The sequence below is a fragment of the Marmota marmota genome, unplaced genomic scaffold (assembly GCF_001458135.2).
Source record: "Marmota marmota marmota unplaced genomic scaffold, marMar, whole genome shotgun sequence".
Lineage (NCBI taxonomy): Eukaryota > Metazoa > Chordata > Mammalia > Rodentia > Sciuridae > Marmota > Marmota marmota.
In genome coordinates, this window is record NW_025999862.1 from 4,624,483 (window position 1) to 4,635,525 (window position 11,043).

General features: G+C 37.7%; 1 protein-coding gene across 2 annotated transcripts in view; it reads right to left on the reverse strand.

Moving 5' to 3' along the window:
• The window catches only part of Mypn (myopalladin), a 121,798-nt gene that overhangs the window by 34,353 nt on the left and 76,402 nt on the right, over positions 1-11,043 (reverse strand). For both annotated transcript variants that reach the window (XM_048810063.1, XM_015500581.2), the window contains 2 exons: positions 2,999-3,589; positions 1,679-1,817 (listed from right to left, as the gene is read on the reverse strand). In XM_048810063.1, the coding sequence (XP_048666020.1) occupies positions 1,679-1,817; positions 2,999-3,589 (730 nt within the window). The remainder of the gene's footprint in view (positions 1-1,678; positions 1,818-2,998; positions 3,590-11,043) is intronic.

Consider the following 11,043-nt stretch of genomic DNA (forward strand, 5'->3'; position numbering starts at 1 on the left):
CTGGGTTCAATCCCTGGTAAAAAAAAAAAAAAAAAAAAAATCAAAATTTAAGTAGTTTTAAGTAGCATATTTTCAAAAGATTCTGCTCAGTTAAGTTGCCTAATGCATAACACAATAGCAAAATATTGCATATCTATGACTCCATTGGAAGTAAGAGAAACACCAAAGAAAACAGCATATGGTCAGGAAAATCTGGAGCTTTGTTTCTAATTTGCCCCTTATGGAACAAATTCTGCAATATTTGGCATATTGTTTTGACGAAATTTTGTTATATTTGAAAATAGATTTTATCAGTTCTCATCTTGGGGAATAAACCAAGAGTTGAAATGCAAGCCTGCATTAAATATTAACCACTTGATTATCAAAACCACAAATAACCACATAATGTATCTTTCTTCTGTTTGCATGATGCTCACAGGCTTTCCTTTCCTCTTTGGTGAAACAGGATGTTGCCTGATGGCTGTTTCAGTGATTCAACCCAATACAAAAACTGAGAGAAACTTGTGATCACACCTCAGGGTACCTAAAGTTGAAGGATGTCAAGTGAAAGACAGCTTAAAACTCAAAGTTCCTAAAAGTCTCAACATCTCAAGACACAGATATCAATATATCTCAGATGTTATGGTGTTTGTCTAAGCTGAGCTGAGGATTGCTGGAATAGACAACAGACACTCTCCCTGCTTCTTGAATATTGTAGTTCCCTCTTATGCATGACTTTGCTTTTCACAGTTTCAGTTTCCTGCAGTCATCTGGGTTCCAAAAATATTAAATCAAAAATTCCCCAGAATTAAATTTAAAAGTTTTAAATACATTTTATAACAGTATGTTATTATAATCATTTTTTTACTGCAGTACTGGAGATGGAATCCAGGGGCACTTTACTACTGCGCTCCATCCTTAGTCCCTTTCATTTCATTTTCAGACAGGGTCTCACTAAATTTCCCAGACTGTCCTCAAACTTGAATCCTCTGTCCTCAGCCTCCTGATACCTAGGATTACGGGTGTGTACCACCATATCCAGTTCATTTTATTTTATTATTAGTTACTGTTGTTGATCTCTTACTGTGCCCTAATTTTTAAATTAAATATTGTTGCCCAGTGCGATAGATAGTGCATGCCTATGATCCCAGTGGCTCAGGAGGCTGAGGCAGGAGGATTGTGAGTTCAAAGCCAGCCTCAGCAAAAGTGAGGTGCTAAGCAACTCAGTGAGCCCAGTCTCTAAATAAAATTCAAAATAGGGCTGGGGATGTGGCCCAGTGGTCAAGTTCTCCTGAGTTCAATCCCTAGTATCCCCCCCCGACCCCCCCCCCCCAAAATTTAAACATTATTATAGCTATGCACATACAGGAAAAAACATATGGGGATGGATACTGTCTGCAGTTTCAGCATCCACAGAGCATTTTGGACAGTATCTCCTGCAGATTAGGAGAGACTACTGTATATTCTATCATAGGCAAACACATATAAACAAGTAAAATGAATTAACAATGGGGTAATCAAGAACTGCAGATTCCTGCACGTGAGCTTCCTGTGTGAGTCTTAGCTTGTGCTCTACCACCTAAGCTGTAGCATCAACAGGTCAGAGGTCAGATGACCTAAGTATGCAAGGACTGAATTAAATAAAATTACATCCTTACAATAAAATTCCATTCAAACTACCAGAATCCAACAATCTTACCTGCTGGTTTGATCTGACATCGCTGAAACTCATTTTTTTCCCCAAGTCTAGAATCACTGCATTCTTAGCTTCACGAATGTAATCATCACTCATTGGTTGAGGAGACTTTGTATTTTTTTTCATTAATCCCTGGGAGGGCCTATAAAATAAATTCATACAGAACACATCATGAAAAGCATGAAGCATTGTACAAAGGCCTAGAAATCAGATACCAGTAGTTATTAGGCACTTGTGGGATTAAGCACTATACAGAGAATCTGTTTCTAGAGATATTTTTTAAATTTTTAGTTATTAAAAATCATTCAAAGCGCAAGTTGAAGTTTTTCTTTTTTGTAAACCTTATTAATTCCTTATAATCACAAGGATTATAATTTGCTTTACTTTTAGAACACAACCAATTTGTAGGATTCTATTTCCCACTGAGTTTGCTAGTTTCATTGTTAACTAATTTTCCTAAGTCATTTTGTTTCTTTGTTATTATTACATTATTTTTTTCTTGTGGATGGAAGAAATATGTGTTTTCTGACCTATGTTAGTCAAATTTTCTGATTTCCAAATATGGAAGTCATTTAATTCTTTTTAAATAAATTTCTTGTGGAGCCCTCTGAATTTCTATTTTACTTTGGAGTCAGTGTCAGAAACTGCTAGTGCCTGCCAGCATTCACATCCTCTTCTTTGGCACAAAACAAATACATCTCCAGGCTCCTTGTAATTAGACAGACATGCTGACAGAGGTATAGCTAATAGGCCTGACAGAAGTGATATAAACTTCTCGGCTATGGGTTCCAACTTCTTCTGTGTGCTATCTTCCCTCTTTCTCTTTCCACCAACCAAATGAAGAAGTCTCTTAATGACCTGGGAAATGGAGGGGTCCTGGGTGCCTGAATGACAGAATGGAAAAGACATCCCATAAACACGGTATAATCACACATTTCCAGCTTCAACTTGAGGTGTGAAACATCCTTCATGTGAGTCATGTTTAGAGACACAGGGAAATACTTAATAAGACCTAAATCTTTCGACTCAGTGAATAATGTTTACAAAATAATAATGTGCCAATATAATTTATTGCTTTTGAAACTGTTTAGACTTGATCTATAGAAAAAATAAAGATTTAATTGTGATTATAGAATTAAAAAAAAATCATTCAAAGCAATCATGCCCTGTGTTCAAGGTCCTTGAAACCCATTTTTTTGTCTAACAGAGAGGATTTATCTAGGAATCCACTAAACAAAACTCCTGCCCCAAACCAGGCTATTCTAGGCATAGGTCCCCTCTTAACTGGCAACTCTTCCATCAAAAAACTTTAATGACACTTACGTGGATGGTGCACTTTTAGGTAGTCCCATGGCATTGGTGGGAGGGATGATAGGGAGAGATGGCAAAACAGAGCTGAGGAAAGCCACTGGGTTCTGAATCCGGTTGGTGGGAGAGACAGGAGTTGGTGACACACAGTGGGGCTGAAACTGGTTTCCACTAGGGATGGAAAACACAAGTGGTGGTGCTGCTGGCTCTGCTGGACCTGGAGGGGGTGGCTCATTTGAGATGGAAATGGCGCCCGGTGATTTGGTTTGCACAGAGGGGTGAGAAAGCAAGAGGCTTTCTTTGCTCACTGTCCTCTGAATGGGTTGGGAAGTGCTGCTCAAGGTGAACACTGGAGAGCTGGATGGGGACATAGTGGCTGCTGTGGTACTCGAAGAGGGGAAGAAATGCTTCGGCCGGGCCAAGCTGAATGTCTGTGATGGAGGGGCCTTCGCCTGCTTGCTGAAGGTGGTCACTGCCAGGGGAGCCACGGAGTTCAAAGCACTCATGTTGAAAGGAAACTCTTTAGGCGATGAAGGAGATGGGTTTTGCAAATGTTGTTGTTCTAGTAGGACTTGGTTATGAAGTTGTTGTAACTGAGTGGAATCACTGCACACAAAACAAGAGTGGAAAGAGAGAGGCATTACCATCAGCCTCATCCTTCAGGAAATGTATATGGACTGTTTATAACCTGATGCTGATTATGAACCTCAAACCAAAGCAGCAAGAAATCAGCTCATCAATTACTGGTGAGTTTGTCTTTCCTTTTTCCCCTAAGGGCTTTATGGTACATTGCATTCTTTGTGCTGTGACCCCGGAGTTGTGCAACATAGAATGTCTGTAATTTAGAAAAGAGAGAGAGAGAGAGAGAGAGAGAGAGAGAGAGAGAGAGAGAGAGAGAGAGAGAGAGAGAAAATGTTCCTTACTATCCCAGCCTTGGATAGGCGCTGAGCTATGCACAGGTGTGAGTTCCTGCAAGGGCTGATTTCTCTGAGACAATATGCTGCATTAATCACTTTTCTTTCAAGGCCTGTGCATGCCAAGCACACACTTCGCCACTGAGCTACAACCTTCACCTCTTGATTTTTCTTAATTTTTTGGAGTTTAACACCTTTTTTCCTTCTTTTCATTAACATTTCCAATTTATCATAGGTGGAAAGGGTGACTTCACAAAATAAAGACTGAGTTCTATTTTCATTACTGCTGTGGAGTGCTACAAATTGAGTAATCCTTTGCTTATCTATAAAAAAAACTCTTTGTCTTAAATAAAACTAAGAATTCAAGAGCATTGGTTCCTTGGCACAGTAACTTTCTCTCCTTCCTCCCCTTCTCCCTCATATTAGAAGTGAGTTCTTAAGCCGAGAGAATAAAGGAGTATAAGTAAAATTTAATTAAACCTTTTCATAGATTCATAATTGAAAAATTAATCAATCAAAAGAAGCAGAAATACCTCTTTTGTATTTTCCTCCGAAAAATACAAACAGTAAACATTGTTTCTGCTGGTATTGACTTTTCCAATGATATGAAAGTATAAAAAAATCTTTTAATTTTTAATGGATCTTATATTTGGCAGGTCATATTGTGATTGCTATAGAATAAAGTGTTATGTGGTTTTTAGAACATGTTTGTAGTCTGAGTAAATTTTAATCTGATGACATTGCAGAAATATTGTACTGTGGTTATAAGAATTGCAAAGGTAATGCATGAATAATTATCTTAGGGGGGAAAAGGATGATAAGGAGAGGCCAGGAAGTCATTTGGTGTTGAGTTGCTCTTATTTTTCTTTATTTCCCATTGAATAAAAGCCAAGATCCAGTTTTCTCCTACAAGTAAGAATTTAAATGGCCTGTTAGCCTCTACTGTTCAGTGGACCTTATTGGGTTAGAGAGGTTCACAAACCTTAAACAAAATGATACATAGGATTTAGGGTCAAATTATTTTGATTGAGATTCTGAAAGAATTCAGTTGAGACTATGTCTTTGAACAGTTTTTTTTTTTTTTTTCATTGAAAGAACCTCATCTTGTTTTAGAGAGATCTTTAAACAGCTGTTTGAATTAGCTTATTCATTACATCAGGACAAGGAATTGATTCCAATCTTTTTTTTTTTTTTTGTACCAGGGTTTGAACCTTAACCATTGAGCCACATCCACAGCCATTTTATTTTTTATTTAGAGAAAGGGTCTCACTAAGTTGCTTAGGGCCTAGCTAAGTTGCTAAGGCTAGCTTTGAACTTGCAATCCTCCTGCCTCAGTCTCCTGAGCCAGTGGGATTACAGGTGTGTACCACAGCACCCAGCTCAAAAACTTTCATTGAGTCTTCTGAGTGTCTACTTTGCTAGGTTGAAGATATAAATATGCTTGAGAGCTTTTGAGTACTGACAAATCTAGTGGGACATACATACTCCAATGCTGACATATAATAACCAGTGATTATTTACAAATAACATCTGGAATCTGCCATATCCTAACGAAGGCGCAAAATGCAATGAAAGGGTGAAAGAAGAGAAGATGAATCACCGTACATACTAGTTTAAAAATCCTAAGTGATTCCTCTTGTGCCAAATAACACCCTGCCAATAAATTGCTATAAACTCAGCTGCTCATTTCTAGTTGCTATGCAGATTTCTGATATCAGGTTTATACTAAGGCTTTCTTGCTATATATTATCAACTCTCTTCTCTTACTTTAAAATATCTTCCCTTTTGTAAAACTCAGTTTAACTAGATGGATAGAAAGACACATTGAGTCTTAATTCTGACTCAATCCCTATTATGTGTGTGGCTTTGGGTAGTCTCAGGACTTTTCTGATCCAGAGTCCCTTATAAATAAAATAGTAATAATATCTCAGTGTTGTTGTGAGAATTGATAATCACCTAAAACATTTAGGTGATCAAGAAGTGATGGCTGTGTGTGTGTGTGTGTGTGTGTGTATTTAGCTTCTAAACTATAAAAAGTCAACTTTCAAAATTTGTAAGAATGAACATCTGTGTTTCAGAATGATAAGGATATGAAAGAATTTATTAGGGATTTTTAAAAAAATGTTTTTAAAACAATTTAAAGGGTGGTTTATCACTGAGCCCTTATTATTTTTTTTAATAATGTTTCTTGATAGGTTGCTTAGGGCCTCACTAAGTTGCTGAGGCTGTTCTCAAACTTGCAATCCTCCTGGCTCATTCTCCCGAGTTACTGGGATTACAGTTGTACACCACCATGCACAGTAGGAATTTTGAAATTTTGAGATAAAATGTCACATAATCATAACACAACAAACTTGAGTATTAAGTACTTTTGAAAGCCTTTTTGGCATCAATGTTGGGCAGTGTGTTCTAGAGTTAGCTCTTTCTGGCTCAGAAAGACAACTAGAGTCCATCTCCTCTGAACTACTGATTCAGTGTCCTTCTTTTGTAATTTGAAATCTTCAATGGTGGAAGGAAATTGGCAGGTGCTAAACATTATGGATTTCTCACCCTGTCAGTTTTTAAACATTTCCAAGGACATCACTGAGTAATATAAGTAGATGGGCTATGGTTTTTGAGGTGCTCACTGACTGGTAGCACATTATATCACCTGGAAACTGTAAAATATAAACAAACTTCACTGATTTAGGCACCAATACCCAGAGAGTTAATTGGCCTGGGAAGGGATCCAGGTCCAGTTATTGTTATCTTTTGTGAATGTAAGTCAGTTGTTCTTAAAGTTCAGCCAGACTTAGTATATCCTGTAGGGCTGGAAACACAAACTCTAGGCCTACAGTTTCCAATTCAGAGTAATGCTCTTACTATAAGGTCGTAGGTGATCTTATAATCATCCAGGACTCAGAACCAATGTTCTACAGAAACACTTGTCCCCAAAGCATAGGCTTTCCCAGTATATCCTGACTTTTGTCTGACATTTTACATTTACATTTTAAATGTTAACAATTGTTTTTGTTTCCTGGGTATGGAAGGTAGCAATTCAGGTCATTTCTCTAATTCTAACAAATGGTTTCCAAATTGGTTGCACATTAAAATAATCCACGGAGAGATTCTGGTTCAATTGAGATGGAAAGCATAATTTTTTTTTTTTTAAAAAAACCTCCACAGTTTATTCTAGAGTGTAAGTAGGATGAAAAATCACTGCTTTGAACAGCTTGATATTCAAGTAGAAAATTTCAAAGTCAGACTTATCTAGGCTTTGATGATATGGTGTTTAAGAATGACAGCCTCCATTCCCAGGGCAGTTTTAAAATTGACATTATCTCTATTTTCCATATGAATGACAAACTGGAGGAATAAGCAAAACACTATATCCTTGAGAAGAATGAGTCTATATTTTTAATGCAAAACTTGTGAGGTTAAAACCAGTGGGGTTAAAACTAGTAACAGAAATCCCAACACAATGAAATGACACATTTTTGAGGTGATGGATATACTAATTATCTGATTCGATCAGTATACATTATATTTGTGTATTGAAATATCACACTTTACCCCATAAATATGTGCAATTATTCTGAGGCAATTTTTTAAAAACTGGCAAGAAAAGGTTATAGGCATGTGGATTCATAAAAGGTGTGTATGTGTATGTGTGAAGATACATACATATACATTCACACTTACACTAGTGTAAAATATGTACACACAATTAAGAGAAGACTTAAGGAAGGCAAGAAATACCAAGGAAGTATATAGAGCTTAAGACTATATTTTTAGAGGGTACCACTACATAAATTAGCAGAAAGAATTTTTTTTTAACTAATTAGAAATCTCATATGTCTACTTAATTCTCCTCTTCATAAAGATCCTGATTTTATTCATGGTGGCAGTATGTGCAGCTAACTTTGCAATTATTATACCATATGCCTAAATTTTGGCCAATGAGATATAAGCAGAAGATTTTTGATGACACCTCTAAAAAGATTCCTTAAAAGGGCTTCTGACATTAAGAATGTGACTCCTGGGCTGGGGTTGTAGCTCAATGGTAAAGCTCTTGCTTAGCACATGTGAGGCACTGGGTTCAATCCTCAGCACCACATAAAAATTAATTAATTAATTAATTAAAGGTATTGTGTCCATCTACAACTAAAAAAAGAAAAAAGAACAACAACAAAAAAGAACGTGACTTTTGCCCATTCACTCTTTCTGCTACCTGAAATGCAAACATGATGACTAGATGATCATCAGCTATCTTGGACTACAGGAGGTCCCTAGAGAAGCCAGCATTGGAGATAGCAGATGGGAAAGATAGGAGACTTTTTTTTCCCCCTCTGTACTATGTTCTGGGAATCGAACCTAGGAGTGTTCCAACACTGTGCTACACCCCCGGCTCTTTTATTTTTTATTTTTAGACAAGTTCTCACTAAATTGCCCTTGAACTTTCGATCCTCTTGCCTCAGACTTAGAGTCATTGGGATTATAAGTGGTGCCTCATGACTGGTGGACACTGGGTTCTTCATGACCATGTAACTACCAAAACAGCCCCAGAATGCCCTGTTTGCTTCCTTTTTGTGAGAGAAAATGAACCCTCATTGTGTTTATTTTGGCTTTCTGTAATATGAAGCTCCATTTAACCCTAACCAACATACCTAATAGCCCCTAACACAGTCCCTGGGTAAAAGAAAGCCCTACAAAGAAGGCAATCCCCAAGGACGTTGTTTGGAGTTACCTATTCCCCACAACTCCCTCCTTTGAGTACTTCCATACATGGCTCCTGACCTGACCCATGTAACTTCTCTTCCTTCCAAACAAATCCTCTGCAAAGCTAGGTGGTTGGAGTGGTCATCAGACCAGTCTGGACCAATTAGAATTTGGAATCAAGCTGCTGAGAACAAGTAAATCAGGTGTGGTATTTGGCACAGATCATGTTAGAGAGGGGGAACTTAGTCATGATGGGTCACAAAAGAATTGATAAGTCTGCAAATGGTGAAGAATAGAGCAGATATGTAAAGAAAAACAAAGAGACGCCCAGACAGAAGGTGAGTCAGCTGGATGAGCTTCAGTGGGCAAGGCTAGCATGACTATATGATCCCTGAGTCACAGGCCAGGAGGCCTAGCTCCCAGCTCTCCAGTTCTTTTGCTGGGAGAGTTTTGTTTTCTGTTCCTGTCTATATCACTTCAATAATCTCCTCCCTTCTTTTCACTTTAAGTGGATTCTTGCTTCCTGGATTAACTTTGAGGGCACTGAGACATTTATGGAAGTGACTTGCTTAGACACATTTTATAAAATTGAATTTTATGCCCAGAATTTTGCCTTATGTGTTAAGAATATAGATCTGAAACAGAGGGATGATCTAAATAAACCTTCTCTCTTAGTTCTTGAATAAACCCTCTAGTCTTCACCTGCTCTTAGTTACTTGTTTCTCATGATGGTAACAGTTGATGAAATTTGTCACTCTCCTTTTAATTTACTTATTTATTTATTTGCATTGCTGGGTATAACCCAGAGCCCTGCATATGCTAGACAAGCACTCTACTACGGAGTCAAACCCACAGCCCCTACAGTTGATGAATTTTGATCTGATCATCCTTCCCCACGTCTCAGCCAATAAACATCCCCCAATTTTATTTTTAGGGAGGCAGATTAAGACTTGATCTCCCATCTGCTCACCTCATGAATGAACTTTCTTTTGTAAAACTCTTGGTTTCAGTGATTGGCATGCTGTGTGGTGGGCAACATGGGCCTGCCTGGTTCAATAACAAAACTAAACAGCATGACTTGTGTCCCGTGAACATCTCATGGTTAGCTCTGAGCAATACATAGTGGGAGCACTATTGCTGTAGATGTTCTTGTTGATACTTAAAAAGTTTTGTGGAATTATAAACATAATTTCTATCATTTTGTTGTGTAGATGAAATTGAACATACTAGTATCATGCTTTGTGTTTTTTCTTTTTTAATGGTACTTGGGATTAAACTCAGGGGCACTGGACCACTGAGCCACATCTAAGCCCTGTTTTTTTTTTTATATTTTTTATTTTCATTTTTAGAGACAGAGTCTCACTGAGTTGCTTAGTGCCTTGTCCTTGCTGAGGCTGGCTTTGAACTCTCGATCCTCCTGCCTCAGCCTCCCAAACCTCTGGGATTACAGGAGTGCACCACTGCACCCAGCTATTCTCTGTATTTGCTTTGGTTGGATGATCATTAAACATTGCCACACAGCTCTGACAGAGGTTCTCTAGAGAGTTATGATGACAACCACAGTTTCTGGGTTGAATCACAAAACCATCACTTCTTTCATCCTATGATATTTATATAAAACCTACTATGATTAATACAGTGTATCCAGCAATAGCAAAGAACTATCTAAAAAAAAAAAAAAACTAAATAGCTTTCCATAATCACTACAAAAGCTTAAATTGAAGCAGAAATGGTAAATACAAGGTTTAAATCACAGACTATCTATGTTATTAGACAAAAGAAAGGGCTTTATAAAAAGAGCACACATAGGGTGTGGTGGTGCACGCCTGTAATCTTAGCAACTTAAGAGGATCACAAGTTGGAGGCCAGCCTCAGCAACTTAGTGAGACCCTGTCTCAGAACAAAACAAAACAAAAAAGGATATAGCTCAATGATAGAACGCTTGTGGGTTCAACCTCCAGTACTGAAAAATAAATAAATAAATAAATAAATAAATAAATAAATAAGAGCATAGACATTTACCCAGAGAACTCTGACCTTAGACAGAGTTATAAGGTCAATGTTCTTTCTGAACATTGTTTTGAGGTAGAACATTAATCATATGGATGATAGTGAAAGTAAATCCACAGTGATGTAAGGATATACTTTTTTTTTGGGTACTGGGGACTGAATTCAGGGGACACTCGGTCACTGAGCCACATCCCCAGCCCTATATTATATTTAATTAGAGACAGGGTCTCACTGAGTTGCTTAGTGCCTCGCAGTTGCTGAGGCCGGCTTTGAACTTGAGATTCTCCTATCTCAGCTTCCTGAGCCACTGGGATTATAGGTGTGCGCCACCTCAAGGATGTACTTTTACAATGCACTTTTACAATGCACTTGATGTGTCTTTTCTTGTTTGATAATTCCCTTTTTCAAATGCATCATTTAAAAAGTATATATATATAT